Genomic DNA, 21,246 nt, shown 5'->3' on the forward strand with positions numbered 1-21,246 from the left:
TGGGTTGTTAAAAGGAAACAGCTATACAGTATAAATAATTAAATATTAAGCTCTGGAGTCCTTTGTATATGTTGTTACATTTTGACAAACCTAGCCAGCTGTTTTAACCATTTAAACTTGTATGCTAAGCTAAGCTAACCAGCTGCTGGCTGTAGCTTCTAACTAACCACACCAAAATGGCATCAGTTGTTCCCCAAGATTACATTCTTTGATTACAAGTATTTTGCACAAATTGTCAAACTCTGCCTTTTCTAAGGACTAACAAAGAAACTGTTTTCATATCTTGTTTGGTGTGTTTGGTTCGATAATCAGTCCCTCAAGAAAATGTTGTAAATGCAGTGAGAACCAAAAAAGTCTGTTCATAAAATAAAGATTCAAGAGGTGACCGTAACTGTAAAAGTTTTAACTTGATCCCACAGCCTGCTTCAAGAAGTCTCTCGCGGAGAATTAAGGCAGTGAAACTTGTCGTTTTTAATTATACACTTCATGCAGCACCAATTTGGGAGTCTTATACAGTAACGTTAATACCTGCTTCGACTCTGCACATAAACATATAAGTAGACAAGAATATTTTTGGTTTTCATCCAAAGGTCCCCAATGACTAAAGTAGTAGATTCTAACAAATAACTGTAACTTCTGCTGCATACAACCATATATAAATTGACATTACATGTTATGTTTCATCATACACTGAAGAAGGTTAATGTTAACAGTACAGAACATGGAAAACACCAGGGTAACAGGCTACCTCTAATACTGCACATTCATTCTTGTGATAAATGAATAAAGCTGTACAATACAAATGCATATTCCTGCTCTACAGTTTACAAAAAACATTCCATAGGATGAAACCTGTGTCTACAACTACTCTACATCTTCTCATATTTTAAGCCAGAGCCCCATACATAAGATTTCATAACTATGGAAATTAACCTGCAGAATTTACAGAGCATTACAACTTGTTAATTGCTTTGCTTAGCCGTTTCCTACTCTAATTTACATCACAGCTGTGCATACATTTGGGTGCTGCGTCAAAGCGTGACAGGTCAATTACAATGTCCTTTTATCCAATAATCTTATTGGGGTTTTTTTATGGAGCTTGTAGCCAAAGCACATCTATAGAAATGTTTAAAAAATCAAAGGGAACTAGCTATTATAAAAGATATTTAATGTCTCCCTATTCCAATGTAGGGGATTGGTCCACATTCAGCAGAAGCTGTTTATAGGCACACATGTAATAAAAGGTAAATATAGTGGTCGTGTTCACCTCTTGGAGGTCAATTTTGTTTCTTTTTGATTCCCGTCAGATTTAAATGTTTTGTCGAGATACGGAAATCAAGACCCAAAGTTATGTGTAGCCTTGTAATTCAAACATCACAGCAGGTCTTTGTATGTCCTTGTTTCAGGGATTCAATCTTGTTTTTGTTAATAATGTCACCAGTTTATTTTATTTTCAAGGACTACAATTCATCCTCTCAGCTAGCAACTAAAGTCTCATCTGTTTTCCCAGAAATATAGTAGGGTAAGGGGTGCATGCATTAGCATCTGCATAACCAACCTGAGTAGTGTGTGTTTGTGTGTGTACCTATCTGTTCATCTCTCCTGGAATAGTACTGCCTGATGTTTCGATGCCTCAGCATGTTTGTGGTCATCTCAAAGTTCTTACGTCTCCATTGCACATCGACTCAGTACAACCACAAATTTAGATGCAAATGTAGGACATCTGGGGGTTTTTAAATTTAACTTTAGCTTGGCAATATTTTTACAAAGTTTTAGTTGAATTGCCAAAAAGAGCTGACTCATCAGTGTCACTTCCGCTTTGACCAACCAGCCTTGAATTTAGAGCTTGCTTATAATATGCAGAAAACGCCTGATAAAGGTCCAGCCTTGTCCTTGCAGGAATCTTGATGAAAACCCAAAATGAAGATTTTTGAAGGTGCAGATCATGTATTGTGTCTGGCTTTACTCACTGCCCAGGAACGTTCAACATGTTCTTAGAGATTGAGCATTTATAGATGATTCAGGGTAACTGTTGGCTCTCTGATGACAGAATGAATCACTTTTTCTGCTGGTCAGGCGTGCAGTTTTTGAGGTGAGAACAGGTGGCGAGACGGTTCCCTTCCCAGTAGCCTGCGTCCTGGCCATCATGACAACGACACTTGGTGCAGGAGTCCACCCAGATGGGTTCTCCTGCTGGGATGACCTGGCTGCGTGATGCATTAACGTAACAGTTTGGACCTGGAGGGACATGAGGAGCAGCATTAGATACATCATGGCAACATTTTATAGTACAATAGAGTTTTTTGCTTCTCTGTGTTTTGTTTATTATATTATTTGCTTACTTTCTACTTTTTTTCGTAAGCATATTTTTGACTTACCCTCCTTGCATTCAGGGCAGCATTTCCCTGGCTGGTAGACAGGGTTAACACATGGTGGCGGTGCACAATCTGCAACCAGACAGCGGGCGATGCCATCACTGTCACATGTGCATTGCTCACATTCTGATGGCTAAGAAAGAAAAACACAGGCACATTTAGTGTCCACATAGTGCTTATCATGGCTTATATATTACTGACCAGCAACATTCAACAAGCCTTGCTCATGACACCTCAAAAGAGGGCGCCATTTACCTCTGATTCCCTGCTCTTTACTCAAGTTTCATACCAACATACTAAACTGTAATTCAATGGTACAGAGTTGAGGAAAGAAATACACAGAAAAGGGTGCATATTGGCTTCTTGTACAGTTCATGCATGTCTGAGGAATGTGTCATTGGTACAAGATGTAGTTTAAACACTTGTGCATGGGTATAGTAACACATTTAATGACAGGGAACATTAGTGTAAGGTCAAACCTTCAAGAAGTTTACATAATCAATACTAACTTGCTGTTCTGTTTTGTCTTGGTAGTGTGGCACTTTACTTATTTACAATCTTGTTTTTTAAAGATCAGTTTCTGTTAAAAATAAAGGACTTCCTCTGCAAACTGAGTATTGAGTGCCCTGAATATATATTTTCGATTACTTTTGCCTTGTGATATTGTTTAAACAATATTTTATACACTATAATCCAACCACTGCTTTAGAAAATCAGGGTTTTGTAAAAGTTATTTTTATATTTTGATCATCTCTTGAAACATTGAAATGCCGTGCAATCATCCATAGACTAATCCTTGCCTAGACCAATCCTTGCAACCATATCATCGCTCCAAGGCTTACCTGGAAGCTCTGCCCCAGTTCGTACACTACTCCTCGGTACTCACAGCCGATCTTCTCGCACCTGGGGCAGCAGTCCGTCGGGTAGTGGCTGACATGGATGCATGCGGCCGGCAGAGAGGTGCACTCGGTGCGGGAACATGCGGAACCCTCGGAAGTGCATTCACATTGAGTGCAGTGATCAGAGTCCAGAAAATACCATTCCCCCACAAAGTATAAGCTGCCGTTGGCCTCGCAGGTGCCTTCTTGCTGTCCAGCAACTGAGAAGCCAAAACTGGCCTGTGCGTAAAGAAGAAGTGCCAAAACGGCTGTGCGTATTCTGCTCTCTATCCTGAAAACCATGATTTAATCCTTGAACAAAACTGTAAATTAATAAACTCGTGAGTGAATTGTAACATTCACTGTGGTCCAGATGGGGTTTGGTAGTTTACAAAAATATATATATATATGCAGTTTATCACATTGTTCTAATAGGCTTACTTCAAGCTTAACTTAGATGTGTTACCTCAGTCTCCCGTCCAAGGAGTCTAGCCTTCTGGGGTTGCGCACACTCCCACAAAGAGTCCGGAAGAGGGTGGAGGGTTGGGGCATAAAGAGGGAAATTTTGTCTCTGCCTCTTCGAGGGTTCACACGCCAGCCCTTACCTGAAGTCTGTGTGTCCCCTCTAAAGAACAAACAAATCCAAAGCGTTTAAAGACCTACAAGTTTGCAAAACAAACAATTGGTAGCTAGGCTATTAAGTCTGTTTGGAAACTTTATCATTTTTTTTCATTACTTTATTTGCATGTAAATTATAATAGTGTGGTGTATAAAAATAAAATAAAGGGACAGGCAGACCTATTTGTTGGACAGGTAGACAGGCTTCTCAATGCCAAGTCTCATTGATCTCGCGTTAACTTCCCTTAGCAACAGGAAAGTTTGCTTGGATACCAGCACCACAGTCTCGCTAGATACAAGGAGCCAATGAAGGTGAGAGTTTGTTTCTGAATAGCAACACACACAAAACACACTTTTATGATCTTACGACGAGTATGAGGCCAACACAACTTTTGTTGTTCTGTGTTATTGTTTAAATAGACTTTTGAAAACGTGTTTCTTGTGAATTATTTGGTACTTTCTGCTGGGAGGTTAGCTAAGTAGCTAACAAACGTAACCTTTAGCTAACGATAACTAAATAAGCGGTTTACGGCAGTCTTACTAACCTAGTGTCTACTGTCTTCTACCTGGTAAAGATATGAGCCTGTGTATCTGAATCCTAGGGATCCTGCTTATGTCCTGACTTCAAACTCCAGAGGCTAACCTCATTTAACTTTAAATACTATATAATAGCCTACACTTTAATACATTGGTTGTTAACTAATCTGTTTTTGTGTTATTTATTTTTTAATGATGCAAGTAACTAATTGAAATGGGTCGGTTTTAAAAAGATGATTTGATAAGTGGAGCTACAGAAAGTAAATATTGTGGCAGTAAATTCCCTAGTTTTGTTTCTTCTTTAAATATGAAAAAAAAAACACTTTAATTGCCAGATCCAGGCTCTCCAAAGATCTATTTTAAATCATTTGTAAGAATATACCAACTTTCTTTATTGAATTGAATTATTTGAATTGCCCTCATATAATGTTTCTCTAGTTGAATTGAATGTATGTTTTAGACTGTTTACAAAAGTAAACAAACTGTAGACAGCACTTAGACGGCAAGACCATGTAGGCTGCATGATTTACACATAAACGCATAAAAAAACTGATTCTAATAAAGAACATAACTGGGTCATTAGTTTATAATTTTATGAATAAATCCATTAAGTTGCTGCCTCATATCGTAGCACAATATGTATCAGTTATTTACTGCAGTAAATGCACTTGATGTGCTTCGTCATAGAGGCTCTTAATGCTGGTCAGCTTCTCCTAATTACAGTTTGAGTTGATGTATTTTTGTTTGTTTTTGTTATTTCCCTCTCTTCCTTCAATCCTAGAATGCCATTTGTATTCAGTCTCCTTATGGAAACCAGCTGTGGAGCCCTAGCCAGTCTCTATGGAGCTTGATCACTGATCATGTTCCTGAGTCGGAGCTGTCGAAGGTCTGTACAGCACTGGGCTGCTCCCTGGTCGACATGTACAAAGATGTGCATATTGAGGTAAGAGGGCCTTCGTGAGTCGTTGAAATATATCACTGCTGCTTTCTTGGCTTTCATGAGGGATTTTACTGCAGAGCGACCAGCAAAGATTCTTGCCTTTTTACTATTCCCCCTTTAAGAATACAGATTCATGGATACATCCACAAGAATTTCTTGATTTCAGGGTGAATTATTAAAATGCAAAGCCAAGAATTCCTGGCCAAATAATCTATGAGTTGTGGTGTTAGGTGTTTTAAGTAGGTTAGTTTTACTGTGTAATACTCTCATTAATAGGAATTCACAGACTCCCTCATAAAAGTGTAATGTGGTGTGTAATCTGGTGCTGTTCTGAAGAAAAGTCCAAATGTGAGCCAGACAGACGTCAATATTTACTCAAGGGCAGCTAAACTCTACTGCCCCAAATCCCTACATGGAAATCCCTCCGCTCTGAAAGAATGAACTCACCCAAGAAATACGTGCAGGGTTGATTAGTACTAGCTTTATTTATATACCCGCGGTCATTCAGACCAAATGCAATTCAGTTTCATCTCAGGTGGAATGGCTAAATCAGCCACTATGAGCCGAGGACGGTGTTGAAAAATCACATAAAGCCCACACCATCATTAATACCAAGAGACCAGAAACCAAAAGCAGACTCTTAATAAATAATGATAATAGTTTCAAACCATCCTGACGTTTCTTCAAGGCTTTAGAGACAAACATGGACGACTTATAAACAAATCAAACAGCTGTTCCTTCCTGTCATCATCATTGCTCCAAAACGTTACAGGATTCTGAGCGTACGTTTCATGAATCGAAGGTGTTCTTAAGTGATCATTAAAACGTCTTGTCTTGTCAATTTAGTGTTTTTATTTATAATGATATTCACAACTAGCATATAAAACATAAAAGCACAGAAAAACGAAGACTATCAAAATAGTGTCAGGTAAACTTCTTCCGACTGATTAATTATTTTAATAAAATGTTTATTTTGACTTGAATCATTTCAGTTGTTAATGAGAGGATTACAACACAGGATACAAAGTATTACAGAGCATTGTAAAAGTCTCTTTTGTTGACCTAATATTTACCCTTATATAAGGAAATGCAGCCTGGTCTGCTGAGGGAACATTCCTGCCAAGCTGAATTACATAACCGAGGTCGTGCCATGTGCACCTCAGAACAAGTCTGGAGCTGGAGCTCTCATTCCTGTCATCAGCACTTTCTGTGGAGTTAGGAATCAATCTATTGTCTTTTCATATGGTATGATTTTCTCTGCTTTTCGTCTCTCTTATCTCCTGCCATCGTTTCTCTTTCCCTGCTGTTGTGCGTTGAAATGTCTCCATCTGTAGATGTTATCAGCCAACAGGCCTGTCACTGTTTGCAAAAAAAGAAAAACCCACACATGGACACGATCTGCGTCAGCTTCCAGGCTGCGCCGTGTAGACACTGACAACACTTTTATTACTTTAACCTGTAAACAGCACAACACACACACACAGGTATTAACACATTCTGCTGCACTCAGCCATATTTTGTTATGTACAAAAACTGGATTTGAAGTACAATTCAAAAGGGAAACAAACCTCAAGTCAAGCTTCAGTGATGCTGAGTACTTTAATTCATATACAGTACAGAAACACACACACAAACACAAACGCAAACACGCAAAGCTTAGTGAGTCAGGGGGTCGGTATAACAGGGTTAAAGAGGCTAATCCTCAACTGTTGATAAGACCGTTAGCAACGCATGTTCTTAAACTTACTTTTGTGTGTCTTTATACAAAAAATAGATGTGTGTGTGCACGTGTGTGTGTGCTCTGTGTACTGCCTGTGTGACTTTCATTATAGTCACACACAGGTGTTTTTTCACCTAAGGCCAGTTCAGCCTCAGTGGATCTGGGCGAAGCCCTCAGACGGAAAGAAAGACTTAGGCTTAGAGCTCAGAGACATTTCCAAATGAAAAAAAAAACAAAACAAGGGACAGAGCCCCTTATTGAACTCCTGGATTACTTCATGAAGGTTTCTTGTTATTTCATCTATAGCAGGGCGGGTTATTTCCTTTTTTTTCCTCTCTCTCGTCTGGCTGTCTGCCTATCTCCCCATGTCTTTCACTTTTTGTGTTCTCTCACCCGTCTTTTCCTCTTCGAGCCATGTTAGGAATCCTATCCCTTCACTAAGCCACTGTGAATAGCAAGAGTTGGTCTGCAGGTGACTCCTCCATTCCTCAGCGCTGCCGCTTCTCCTCTCCCTCCATCAAGGTCTCCATTGTCTCAGGCGGTTAGATCAGAGGGAATATTAGCCTCTCTTTTCAAGTCTCTCTACACTCTCCCCTCTCAGTAAAAACATATTCTTAAGTCCAGTTTGAATAATTTAACATAATAGCACCTAGTACTGTCAGTGTTTGTAGCTGACAGGTCTGAGCAGAGTTAAAATAACTCCTAGATGAGATCAGCGTACGCGCAGCAGAAGGAAGGAGAGAGAAAAAGACCATTGAACTACTTTATAGGTGGTGAGCCACGAATCCTGAAACATAAACACCTCAACACCCAAATACAGACAGCGTGTGTGTGTGTGTGTTTGTCTGTGTGCGTGTGTGGAACATACTGAGTGAATGCTGTGATGTATGTGGACGGGCACAAACCTCCACACTCTTAAAAACACACACAGCAGTGTTTTTATAGTTTCCTCCGGTGTGTTCGTTTGATGTGAAGTCCTTGACTGCAGTGTGACAGTAATGATTGGCAAGCAACAGGTGTGGAGGTGTTTAATGGAATCCAGACTTCTCTTAGACGCGTGTGCACACAACCACATGTTGTTTTTTTTACCTCTATTTTTTTTATTTTTCAACCTCAAAATATTTATTTTCTGCGCTCTTTCACTGCGGATTTATTATGTTAACATTTAAGCAGAGGTTTTAAAAGTACACCAATAATCACAGGCCTCCTTTCTACCAGCTCACAGAGGAAGTCAAGCATGGAGAGTGGCCTTTACTACGAAAACCCTTGATCTGCTGTGATCAGCTCTGCAAAAGTACAAAGACTTCAGTAGTGCTTGTTAATGCTGCAGACAGAGCAGCTTGTCTTGTGACATGCACAACCTGGAGTTCATCATGCTCCTCGCTGTGTGCTCTATGAATTTGATACGGTCCTGTACTGATACGAAGATAATCTCCACGATGCCTTAGTGTTAACATGGAAGCATGTTGTGGGTTATAACAGGTCTGGCACTACATGAGCACACGTTATGAGCACACAGGCTCACAGTTTTACACCGATTAGTTTTCCTTGTGACACATGTATTTGTTTGGAAGAAGGCGTCGCCTTCTGTGTGAGATCTTTCTGCAAGGACAAGTTGTATTGCTTCCTATTCCTATACTAACAGATAGTGTTCAGTGTTTGGAACAATTTATTTAAAAAAAAACAATAAAAAAAACAAAACAATGTGTGCTTGTGTCAAGGACAGCCCTGAAAATGTTTTCACAAAAAAAGCAGATAAAGAGACAAATGGAGATGTATTGCAGTGTAGGAACCTAAAGTGAAAGTAAGAGAACAAAACATTTGAACAGACAAGGATGGATTCACAGGTTTCTTCATTGCTTGGAGAAATAAAATAAGAATATTCAAGTTTTATTTCTCTCGTGCAGTCTTGCAGCATATTGAATGTAGACTTTCCACTTTGCTTTAAATGAGTGCCTCGCTAAATCATTGAGAAAGTCAGCCCCACCAGTGACTGTCACTTGGACTGTGAGACATATCGAGGTCACTTCCTGTACTTTAAAAAAACAGCTGCCTGTAACTCAACTATTTTAAGAAAGATTGTAATCCTTCACTCTGCACTGCAACTTTTAATTATTTTTATATTCTTACTTCAATTAATTTTATTTGTATTAATTTTCCATGAACATGTTTTAAGTTTTAATAATTTCTGTGATTTATTTTTATTTGAATGGTTTTTTTTTTCCTTTCCTGTAAAATGTGCTACATAAATCTACTTGCCTATGATTGGATCCACTGTAGCTGTTTTCTAACTATTACAATTGTGTTTGTAGGCGGAGATGTGGTACAAGATGTGGCAGGAGAGTCAGCAGGGGAACATCGGCAGCAGGGCAGGGACCCCGCTACAACATCTGAGGGGATCCTTTCTCCCAGAACCCCCAGCAGTCAAAGAGCTGCTGAGAGCAGAGGTCAAGATGTTACTGCAGACTCTCAGTGAGAGGGTTGGCAAAGACGGGAGGTAGGTTCATGTAAAATTCACTCTACTGCACATTATCAATGAATCATTTAAAAGGCAGTTTGTGACCTCCAGACTCACCGGCCAAACACATTACAACATAAAAAAACATGAGGTTTCTCACAAACAAACGTTATAATAATGCCAGTGCTGGTAATAGTAAATATACATAAAAAAACAATCCTACAGGAATATTTTTAGATTTGAGATTTACTGCCATATTGGAATGTTTTAACACAGTGAAAATGAATTCCTGGGAGGACTTATAACACATACCAACTATCTTCTGTTTCTCATAATAACAACACACTTTGCAGCTGCTAAAACAATGTGTACAACACTCTAGGGTTTGTTGAATATATTTACATGGTGGGAAAGGTCTTCTTTTAAAACGTGAGTCCAGCACCCACCTGTTGTTGCTCATTGCAAAAAGAACAAAGTAAAAAAGAAAAAAGAAAAGATGAAATAGAAAATGATTTAAGTTTAACAAATGCAAATGTTAATACTATTTTTTATAGCAGCACTTGTGAATATGTGTTCATAGAAGCAAATCCCACATGCACCATCACTAAATGTACACCAGGCCTCTAGAAATATCTCTTAAACTACAATCTTGATCTAATTGACAACATGGAAGCACATCTTTAGTTTCCTGTTCTACTCTATTGCAGCTTACACTCTTTTAAAAACGTCATGTCAACGCTCAGCATTGATCAGTCTGGCTCTTTTATTCACTTCTTCAGCACACTGTTGAAACTGAATTCATAATGTGATGACATCACGCTTTGCACATCTGTTTTCTGTTTGATATATTACCAGCTGACATTGAATCCCTAATATTAAAGAAAACACCATTTCTATGTTAGTTTTCTATAAAGAGAAGCAGCACATCACGTAGGTTTGGGAAAGTAGGTTAACACCCCCCTCTCTCACTCCCTGCGTCATTTCTTCCCCTGACAAAGAGTGCCATAAAACGCTATATTGTGCTCACATGTCACTTACAAATGGGATGGAAGGAGGGGGAACAAAGGTTGTTTTTTTTTTGTTGGGGGGGGGTTAAGGGAAGTTGGAAACTTGTTTGCAAATGTGCAACAACAGGACAATTAAAGGAGGGAGACTTCCACTCATTCCACGGCAAATTCCAAAGCGACGCTGGCCTGGATTTTGAAAGGCCCCGTCATTCCCAGCTTCATCTGCGGAAAGGTTTGTTTTTAGTTTGTGCTTTGAATGAAGTAATGCTCACTTTAATCACGGGGGTTCTTTTGGCTGTGTTCAAAGTTCTTGAGTAAACTTGACCTTCAGTCTTCAGGGAGTTTTATGCTCCTCTTTCAGAGATTTTATAAATTCAATTTTTATTACAATTACTCTTGCAACTCAGTCCAGCAATGTCATTCAAAGTGTTTGCAGGATGCTATTATTATAAGTAAGGCTGCCATGTAGAATTATATTCTGATAATACATGACTGTAAAATGATTGTCTATTTGTGAGGATGCTCAGGCGTGTGAGAGCCACACTGAGCTCGTAAATATCCTAGCAACAAGCTGGCTGCTGCCAGGAATGCTGCCCCGTGTCACCTCACACATTCTGCTCAGGCCTTTTAGGAAAAGTGCAACGTAAGATGGATTGTTCTGCCTTTCTGTGACAAGAAAATACATTGCCCGTCAGTTTGTCAACATCCTTTTTTTTACTGTGTCCATGTTTGTTCTGCCGTTAAGCTGCACGGTGGTTGAGGGTTTTTTTTTTTTCGACCTGTGACGTAGGATCTATAGTTTTTGATGGTTTGTTCTCACATTGGCAGAAAACAGTCTTTATAACTCTCCTCAGTGTGGTCCACTGACTTTGCACACACAAAAAAAGTGAATGTGTAATGTCCCCTCTGGTGCTTGTTTTACCTCCCGAATGGACAGGGATTTATTCTGAAGAGAACTCAAGAGTTCCTTGTAAATCCGGATGACAGCGAGGATCAATGTTTCAGCTTAAAGTCCAATATCCAGAAGAGCCACAGGTCTGATGCCCCGACTTCTTATTAAAGTGTCACAGAACAAGACATGAACTGAACTGAAGCCTTCACCTGCTCACACATCAAGTCACTGTTGTCAAGTGCTCCGGCTCGGATGGAAATGGATTATAAGAAGGACAATCAGAGAGGGACATACAGCCGAGTGTTGAGTGCTGAAGAAAGTATGCCACACAAACCAGTGCCAGCACAAATGGCTTTCCTTCTTTGAAGTGGGCTTTAGTATACTAGTTAACTTAATGCACTGTGTGTGTGTGTGTGTGTGTGTGTGTGTGTGTGTGTGTGTGTGTGTGTGTGTGTGTGTGTGTGTGTGTGTGTGTGTGTGTGTGTGTGTGTGTGTGTGTGTGTGTGTGTGTGTGTGTGTGTGTGTGTGTGTGTGTGTGTGTGTGTGTGTGTGTGTGTGTGTGTGTGTTACAGGCCTTTGATCATTTAATTAGGATAAGTCCCAAGTGTGAAGCAGCTGAATGGTTTTAGAAATCAAGCAAACACACTTTTCCTTGATAACACTTCCACTTACAGTAATAATGTTCTACAACCCTTCGCCATTTGGTTCAACTCAGTAAGCTTTGTTGCCATGGAAATACAGAAAATATTGTGTATTATATATTAAATACATCAAGATAGACGTGTGTTTTTTTTCTCCCTTTATCAAACACTTGCTGGAAATTGTGTTTTAACCTAACCTAACCCGACTTGATGAGACTTGACTCTTCTGTCCTGGCAGCGAAGTTCTCGTCACTTCATCGCTTTAAGACACAGCAGGAGTAAAAAGTGTTCTCACCCCAACCATTTGTATGTGAGAATGACGGTGTGTGTGAGTGGGTGTGTACATCGTAAAAGTCAAGCGATTTTTATATTGACCTCCTCCTGTGTGGTCCACTCCTTTACTCCCCCTCTACACACACACACACACACACACACACACACACACACACACACACACACACAGCTCCATGTCATTGTCTGAATGTTTCCTCATGAAGCTAACATTAACATTAAGAAGAGATCACAATGTCACACCACCTGCTGCTGCCTCCACCATCTGTCTGCTCCTTTCTCTCACGACGGTCATTCAGAGAATAAAGATCTCCCTGCTGCTTTTCTGGGATCAGTAAAGCATCATGTAAAATGAGCCCAGCTCTAATAGTAGACTCTTAGTAAGTGCACACTTTGTACAGAGTCAGATCGTCCAGCGTAAAGAAAGAATGGGACTTCTCTACTCACCAGCAGTATTTCAGTAACAGAGATGTTCTATGAAGGTTTTTTTTCATTTGTCATAAGTGCAGATAAAATACAAAAGAGATGTAACAATACAAATATCATATTAACAAAGATTACAAGAACCAGAAAAAAGATAAACTAGTAGATTAAATGATTCAGAATAAAAAGCAGAAGTGAAGAGGTCGATTTTAGACTTCTGTTTAGAGATGGTAATATTCCATCACAGCTTCAGACTTAAATACAGCAGCACTGACAGGGCTGCAGACACAGTAAACAAACGCGTGTAAAGATCCTCTCCTCGTCTTCACTGTTGTTGCTATAGAGACGATGAGAAGCTCTTGTTTCAGTACAAACCTGAGACGGTGGACTACGCCCTGAGTCACCTTGACAGCTGTCAAAGTATCAGCGCTGCAGATTCTGATTGTGGAAGCAGGTAAGTAACCAAAACACGGCTCGTGAGTACTTTTTTACGAGCTGCTGAAAGATGCTGCACAGAATCTTTTTCTCTTCTTGTTTACTTCTTACCGTAGTCTCTGTTTCCCTCTTTCAGACCCAGCTCTCATTGTTCGGTCCGGTCCAGTGCTGCAGAAGAGATTCAGTCCATGAGAGACAAGCTGAATGTCACTGACATCGACCAAGTGGTGGATCGACTCAGGTAGGTCAAATCAGGTCAAAGAAATACTTCTCAGAATTAGCTCTCAATAAGACTTTTGGAGTGGCCTATGAGTTTGTCGTTATGTGACATCCAAGTGTCTTGTTTTGGATTAGAAGAACAGACATTTAACAAGCATTGTTTTAAAACCAAAAACATGGTGTACATTTTCTTTCAGGAGAATAGTTCAGTCTAAAATAGGTGTTTAATCTCCCATAATGCCACAGTTATGTTCCTTGGAAAAATCGTTGCTTTATTGTGGTGAACCAATTCCTTACACAACAAAGGATCAACAGCATAAACGGTGTGTGCAGAATCAGTAAACCACACAGGAAACTGGTACATTACAACAAGCAAGGTTTTATTTTGTCTTTGTACCAGTAGAAGAGACGTCACACATTTGGTATGGATTAGTTTGTTTTAAATGTTGTTCGATGTGTTTTTGTAACTATGCGTGTTCTTCAAGTCTGGAAGTGAGTTTCCTTTCTTCTTTAATTTCCTCTCCCCTTGGCTGCTTCTGTTTCTGTTTCTGCCCTGCCTCCTTCACCCTCCATCTCTCCTTTCCTTCCTTCATCTCTCACTCTTTGAGGCCCACAGGGCAGTACAGTCACTGAGGCCACCTCTCTTTCTCTCCCCTCCCTCCTCCTCCTCCTCCTCTCTTTTTGTGCGCCTGCTCTCGCCCATTTCCTGACTGGACCAGAACAAAAGGCTCCATTGTCAGAAAAAATGGATCTCAGGCCAGGCAGAAGTTTCTTTTTTTCCCTTCAAATAAGTGAATAAAGTCAAGTTTGGATATGTAATAGGAGGAGCAGAAAGTAAACGTGGAGGGAGGAAGAAAGAAAGAAAGAGGGAAAAGATCAACAGGACACTCAGAATGAAAAGTGTGTGTGTGTGTGTGTGTGTGTGTGTGTGTGTGTGTGTGTGTGTGTGTGTGTGTGTGTGTGTGTGTGTGTGTGTGTGTGTGTGTGTGTGTGTGTGTGTGTGTGTGTGTGTGTGTGTGTGTGTGTGTGTGTGTGTGTGTTTTTTCTTTCAAATGTTAAGTGTCCACTTTGACCCCCACTGTAGGTTTGGTCCAGTGAACATGATAATACACTTATTTTTTTTTCTTCATTATATCTGTCTCGATTCTCCTTCTATCTATCTGTTTATTTTCTGTCTCTCTGTTCTTCCAGGTCTGTCCTATTGGAGGAGTGTGGAGAGCTGAAGAGACTGGTGAAGTATTTAAAGGTAGGAGGAGAACGATGGGGGAAAAAAATACCAAAGGCATCTTTAATCTATATTTAATCCAAAAACAAAAAACATTCTGAGCATCCTCTGATCTGTGTTGTTGAGTTTTATGTGAAATCTGGGAAGTCTTTCCATGTTATTGTAAATGTATGGTATCCTAATACTTATAGGTTTTTTAATATTGATACAAAAAGAATCCACCGTGGAAATGATTACAGTCAGTACTGTAAAGTCATTGACATTCTAGTTTCCATTACATTCATGACATCACAGTAAAAACGAGATTAAACCTGATTTAAACCTAGTTTTGTAAACATTATTATTTTGGATGGAATGTTATTGATATATTACAAAACATTTCAGCTCATGAACAAAATTTACCCAGTTTTAGTAAGTTCTAGTAGTTAGAAGCCATCATGTCTTTTGACTTCAAACCTGTCGAATGATGTATCCAACACGATGCAGGTTACATCAAGTATAAGTTATTGACTTTCTTAAACAGAGGAAGTCTTTGAATTTTTCTAGAGTTTGAATTAGAAAGAGATGGGCTTCCGCGGGTGCAAATATTTTTGTACAGGTTTCAATTTACACTTACAGACACATACACACACACGTAAACAAAGCGTGGCTCGCAGAACAAACCTGCACAGACTCTGTCTAAGCTCGTGTTGTTTTCCGTCTGTCTGGCCAAAAGCTCTGCAGAGCTGAGAAAAATCGATCTGCTCTCAATCAATCCAATTCCTTTCAAAATGCTTACACAAACATTAACACAAACACACACATTGACATCAACAAACGTGCATGCAGGCCCAGATACACTGGTTTGCTTGTCTGGCATTGTGAGAGTGAGTTAGTTAGAACCCAGATGGAGGGTTTCACTGCAGACCAGATGTGTAACTTATCTCTCTCTGTCCCCGTGTGTACTTCTGTGTGTGCGTGTGCGTGTGCGTGTGTGTGTGTGTGTGTGTGTGTGTGTGTGTGTGTGTGTGTGTGTGTGTGTGTGTGTGTGTGTGTGTGTGTGTGTGTGTGTGTGTGTGTGTGTGTGTGTGTGTGTGTGTGTGTGCGCGCCTGGTTAATGTTTCACTGCCAGTTTGTGTGGAAACAAGAAAGTTGAAAAATAGGACGAGTGTATAGAGAGAACTCTTGAAGTTTATGTGCTTCAGATGTTCGTTAAAAATCAAACGGGAAAATGATGTGTGATCCAGGAGTATTTGCCTTGCATGAAGGCCAACTTATTTAAATGTTCTGCTGAAAGAATAATGGAAAGATACCTTTGCAAAAAGAAATCAAACAGCCAGGCAAGACTCCATCAGGATTAATCAAGTATAACAGAGGGCAAGGAGATAAACATTATTTGTTTTTTGAGTGTTAAAGTCCCAGAGGTGTGAGGTTTATTGTAGAGTCTCTCCTGGCCGAGGTTTGTTCTGTAGAGGCCGTCAGTGTGGGTACTAAAGAGAACCTGGGGTAAAGCAGAAATGTGCCTGTGAAGGGATCTCCTCGAGCGAAGGCTTGAACGTGAGCAGGTGTGATGAAGCTATGGCTTAAAATGTGCCGAGCCCTTTGAGCATGAGATTACTCTGCATTGTCATTTATTTGCTGCTGTAGGAGGTGGTGTTAATGCTGTGCTTTGCAAGGCATCACTGGCCATGATTAACTCACCATCGCTGCAAGGATGGATACTGATATCAGGCCTGAGACTCTCCTGTGTGAGTTTTAATACAGTCGATTAACACTGAAGGTTTTATTTACTGCCAAAATTAAGTTATGGTGGCAGTTTAATGTTTAATTAAACCTCGTCTGATGCTCAGTAAGGGATGGAATGAGACCTCACATGGTTTACATGTCTAACATGTTTCTAAATTAACTATCTCAACTTTCCCATCAGTCCTTCGTCTGAGGATTTTAGCCAGCATAAAAAATATGCAGGAAAACATTTAAACCTTCCAACTCGGATGACATTTTTGAATTTACATTTTATTTTATGTGATTATTAATATAGCCAAGCTAGTGTAAGTGTCCTCTCCAGGATGTCTTGGGTTTGTCAACATTGCACCAAGCAGTTGTTTGTATAGTTTATATGCATGTGGAGGCTTGATACAGTTAGATCAAATGTATATTATACAATATGTAGCAGCCAATCAGACTTTGGTCCCAAACACCCATCTGAAACAACTTCTTTTTTTTCTCTAAGCTGAGGGGAAGTAAACTCTACATCAAGTCCAACAGCAGTCCAGGCTTAATCTCCTCATACATACAATTATACAGTCTCTATGTGCTGAATGTAAAATCAGTCATTTGAGGAAATGATAGTGTCTTATCATCTTCCAGGAGTGGAAACTGTGAGGAAATCCTTCCTCACATATCCCCCCCCCCTAAAGCATTGGCTGCACATTTTACACAAACATTCTGTTAAGAACTGAACATTTTCCATGTGATGTGTCCAGAAGTCTTTATCTGCTGGGGACTGTTGTCAGATACACTGCAAAAACTCCAATCTAAGCAAGTGAGTGAGTAGTACATGAAGTAAAAACATCAGCTTTTACTTAAGTGTCTTGAAAAGAGATGTACTATCTGAATTAGTTTGTACATATTATTCCAAGATACTCAACAAATAAAATGTGCTTGCCTCATTATTATTAGATTAGATTAGATGACTTTATTGTCCACCGTGGTGGAAATTTGTCTTTGGCTTCTCCGAAATACAAAAAACACACAGGACAAATTAAAACACTCCACAAAGTACAACAATACGCAATAAATAAATAGTTGTGCAAACATACTACCAAAAAAAAGGGGGGGGGGGGGGGGGCAGCAGATGTAATAACTGTACCCTCTAAAGGGGGATCACTTGTGCAGTCTTGACCTCCCTAAATGGCATCGAGAGCTCGTACAGCATGTGGCAGAAAAGATCTTCCGTAATTTTTATGTTTACTTATTATGAGCAACGTGAAAGAGTACAAAGTGGTGGGACTCGATGTTTCTGACCAGCAGTTAGATAAATACACGAGGCTGGATTAGTTCTGTAACTGAATGTGTTCTCTGTTCATTGTTTTACATCTAAAGTTACTTTCTGCTCGGTGTTCTATTGGTGGGTTGGTTACAGTTTCCATTTCTGTTGTTTTAGTTAAGAATAGAGCACTAAGTGGGGCTCTTTGACCCTCAAGACTTCCTGTATGCCTTTAGAGCAACTTAAGTACATGTGTAGGCAATGGGCCATGTCTGCAAGAGACATGGCTCCTTATGCTGGGATTTGTCCCCAGTCTGGTTACGGCAGTGTTTTGGTGGTCACGACCCCTGACCTGTACGATCTGTCCATTCTGACTTACATAGATCATTCAGCATTTTGTTGTCAGACTGCTGCAGTTGACATGAGCAGTTGAAGAAACCTTCTTCTGGTATGATTTTTTTCTTCAGGATGTTGAAGTTATTTAACTGGTAGACACACTAGAACAAGTCTGTTCAGTATCTTCCCTGTTTATCACAACCATCACCTCAGATAATGAAAGGCGGCAGCCATAGATAACCCGTTCCTTTGGATTCTGTGGCAGGAATAATGACCCTTGTTCTCCTGTAAGTGTGTGTGTGTGTGTGTGTGTGTGTGTGTGTGTGTGTGTGTGTGTGTGTGTGTGTGTGTGTGTGTGTGTGTGTGTGTGTGTGTGTGTGTGTGTGTGTGTGTGTGTGTGTGTGTGTGTGTGTGTGTGTGTGTGTGTGTGTGTGTGTGTGTGTGTGTGTGTGTGTATGCGCACTTTTCCCTAAAATACCAGAAAGTCAGCAGCATGGTAATGGGTTCAAACCCAGCAAAGACCACAAAGCCTATTTTCGAAGTGTGTGGTGTGTGTGTGTGTGTGTGTGTGTGTGTGTGTGTGCATAATGTACAGAGTTGTTTTGGATTTCAGCCACATTACTGTCAGAGGCGCCGCTCAAACTCTGTCTGCAGTCCAGAAAGAAAACACTGCAAGGTTTGGGTTTGAATCCCACTGAGAGTGCAGGAGCCGGTCTTCAAGCATCTGTGTGTATTTATGTATGTGTGCTTGTGCGCGTGTGTGTTTTAAGAACATGGATGCCTTAAAGACTATGAGTGTGTATGCTGATGTTAAATTAGTAGTCACTCACTCATAACAAACACACTTAGTGACACACACGCTCATACACAGTTTCATTTGCTCTGTATGAGAATGTTTGAGGTCAGATCATGATGGAACACTTCTGCTTAATCGTTTAGTGGTCAACACTCACATTCTTCTCCTCGCTGTGAATGTTATCCTCTTTACTCTGGCTTTTTTTTCAACATCTTCTAAACATTCATCTTCTATTATTTCTCCACTTACTGCCACAAAGCTAAATGTGTTTTTTTTATTGCATTATTAGGTTAAGTGCATGAAAACGAAATTGACCTTTCCTCTTCCTTGCCTAATTTTTTATTATTATTTTTTTCTTGCAGGGAAATATCAAACAAAAATGTTGGAGACAATTAGAGAAACCTGAACCTACACTTGCAGGTAAATCCATGAAGTAATGTTTTGGTGTTTGCTGCCACCTGCTGGCACAGTGTTGGTTAACACTTGATGGGTCATTGCTTTCTCTCTATCGCTCGATTTAGCTTTAGTTCTGTGAATACATTTTCAGAGGAAATGGTGATGATGAAAACGTCGCCCACTCTACATTAGCTGGTAAAACACTTTCATGAATGAAAAAAAAGAGTCATTCAGGACTTCAGCCAAATCTGTTCACTCTGGGCCAAATGATGGAGAAACTAATTTGAGTCCATCAATAGCGAGTTCATTCATTTCCAGACATGGAGAGTGAGTGCTTTCTTCTGCACTGGATGATTGTTGTCTTTTGATTCCTTTTTGTGCTCATTTATCAAACAGCAAGTTTCAAGGACACGTCTGACACTTTAAAAAAAAAAATCTAAATACCCTTGAATCTGTGTATGTGCAGAGCTGAGAGAGCTAAGAGGAGCTATACAAATGGACTTGGAGCTCTACCCTTCTTCTCTGGCTGCTTCATCTTCACCATCCTCCCCTCTGCCTTTAAAGGGTTTGAAAAACACCTCCAGGTTTGAACCTTTTGACTCTTATGACTCCCAAAAACACATTTTTACAAGACGGGAATATGATTATTTACAGATGGAATATTTAATGTGTTGTATTTGTATTTTGATTTTAAAGTTTGTTCTATGTTCTTTTAACACGGGAGAGATGAAGCTTATGAACAGTACTTCAACCAGTCCGTAGGGGGACCTCCAAATATTTGTGTTTCACTTAAGCAGAGAGTTCATGCGGTCTATCTTTTAAAACAGATATGAATGGGAAGAGATACACTTTGTGTTCACACAGAAACACTCACGGCTGATTCAAAGAAGCTGCTTTAAAAAGAATAAATAATGTGTGTCTTCTTTTTCTTTTCAAGCCTTCTCAGACTAAGCCAATGCTGCTAATGATGTAAAAATGTTTTTACTGCACATCTTTCTGTTGTCTTCTTGTAAGAAAATGTTCCTTGATCTGTTTGCTGTCTTACTTTTTGTCTTTAGACTGACTGCAGGACAGAAGGTTTCTGATGAGACTCCACATGGTTTAGGCACCACGGCGTGCCTCAGACCACATCCACCTCCTCCGCTGTGCCAGACCAAACCCAAGCCACCGCTCAGTGCTTCTCCTCGCAAGACATCTGCATCAGTTAAAGTCATCAATAGTCCTTCAACATCGAGGACTCAGGGGCAGCAAAAAAGCACATTAGCCTCCTCTGGATGTAGAAAAATTCAAATACCCATCTGCAAAAAGATCTCTGTTTCTGGGCATAAAGGCAGCCACAGCACCACCTCACTTCCAGGGTCTGGCAGGGACCAGATACTGGATCAAACCAGATTCGACCACAGGGTTTCTCCAGAGCAAGACTGCAGGACCTTTACATCAAGTCCTGGTTTTCACACAGAAACATCAAATAACTCCCCCACTCCTGACACTCATCAGTCATCCTATAATAGGATTCATAGCACCAGCTTAACATGTGATTCGTCACCACAAAGAGAGAGAAGAAGTCCTTCCTGCAGGAGCAGTTGTACTGACCAGTCAGAGTCACCTACAGCGAGCACAAAGACAAAACACAAGGGACAGAATCGAACCTGTGGAGGTGGTGTGGTATCAGCAACGGTGAAGACGAGCAACATTCATTCCAGTAACTCTCATTCACAGACTTCCCCCAGAGAAAGCAACAACAGTCTGGTCAGAAATAGAAATGGTGTTTTGAGACGGGACATCACCCAGCCAGGCCCCAAACAGTTAAATAAACAATACTTCATTTCCCATAAATCACCACCTCAGGGAACCACAAGTCAGCAGAAAAAGGTCCAAGAGGCAAAGAGAGAGCTGGAGTTTATTGGCAAGTTACACCAGCCGGTCCCTCCTCCAAGAAGAGTGCTAACATGAAGTCAGACACTGACAAGACAAAAACAAGAAGATACAGAGTCTGTTAGGAGTGTTTGCAGAGAGAAACAAGCGAGGTTCTTGCATCATTTGTTTTTGTCAAAAAGAAAAAAATGAAAAGAAAGTGGACAATGTCAAAGC

The 21,246-nt window shown here is 40.2% G+C and overlaps 2 protein-coding genes across 2 annotated transcripts; one reads left to right on the forward strand and one right to left on the reverse strand.

Annotated features, from left to right (window-relative positions):
* Positions 1-254: 254 nt before the first annotated feature.
* LOC306826697 (von Willebrand factor C domain-containing protein 2-like) lies at positions 255-4,125 on the reverse strand. The gene is made up of 4 exons (XM_079348173.1): positions 4,052-4,125; positions 3,218-3,878; positions 2,379-2,508; positions 255-2,238 (listed from the first exon to the last, which is right to left on the reverse strand). The coding sequence occupies exons 2-4, from the start codon at positions 3,554-3,556 to the stop codon at positions 2,057-2,059; spliced, it is 651 nt and encodes a 216-aa protein (XP_079204299.1). The 5' UTR covers positions 3,557-3,878; positions 4,052-4,125; the 3' UTR covers positions 255-2,056.
* ccdc24 (coiled-coil domain containing 24) lies at positions 4,111-21,244 on the forward strand. The gene is made up of 9 exons (XM_079348167.1): positions 4,111-4,183; positions 5,208-5,351; positions 9,381-9,565; positions 13,124-13,234; positions 13,352-13,456; positions 14,626-14,680; positions 19,122-19,179; positions 19,622-19,739; positions 20,214-21,244. The coding sequence occupies exons 1-9, from the start codon at positions 4,178-4,180 to the stop codon at positions 21,106-21,108; spliced, it is 1,677 nt and encodes a 558-aa protein (XP_079204293.1). The 5' UTR covers positions 4,111-4,177; the 3' UTR covers positions 21,109-21,244.
* Positions 21,245-21,246: the final 2 nt, after the last annotated feature.

Source organism: Symphodus melops (genome assembly GCF_947650265.1).
Source record: "Symphodus melops genome assembly, chromosome: 7".
Taxonomy (NCBI): Eukaryota; Metazoa; Chordata; class Actinopteri; order Labriformes; family Labridae; genus Symphodus; species Symphodus melops.

Excerpts from the sequence above, each read along its gene's own strand:
- LOC306826697 (XM_079348173.1), bottom strand. The coding sequence starts at position 3,556 with ATGGTTTTCAGGATAGAGAGCAGAATACGCACAGCCGTTTTGGCACTT. Across the intron at positions 2,509-3,217 it reads AACTGGGGCAGAGCTTCCAG|CCATCAGAATGTGAGCAATG; the intron begins GTAAGCCTTGGA and ends TTTCTTTCTTAG. Across the intron at positions 2,239-2,378 it reads CTGCCCTGAATGCAAGGAGG|GTCCAAACTGTTACGTTAAT; the intron begins GTAAGTCAAAAA and ends ATGTCCCTCCAG.
- ccdc24 (XM_079348167.1), top strand. Across the intron at positions 13,235-13,351 it reads GATTCTGATTGTGGAAGCAG|ACCCAGCTCTCATTGTTCGG; the intron begins GTAAGTAACCAA and ends TCCCTCTTTCAG. Across the intron at positions 14,681-19,121 it reads GACTGGTGAAGTATTTAAAG|GGAAATATCAAACAAAAATG; the intron begins GTAGGAGGAGAA and ends TTTTTCTTGCAG.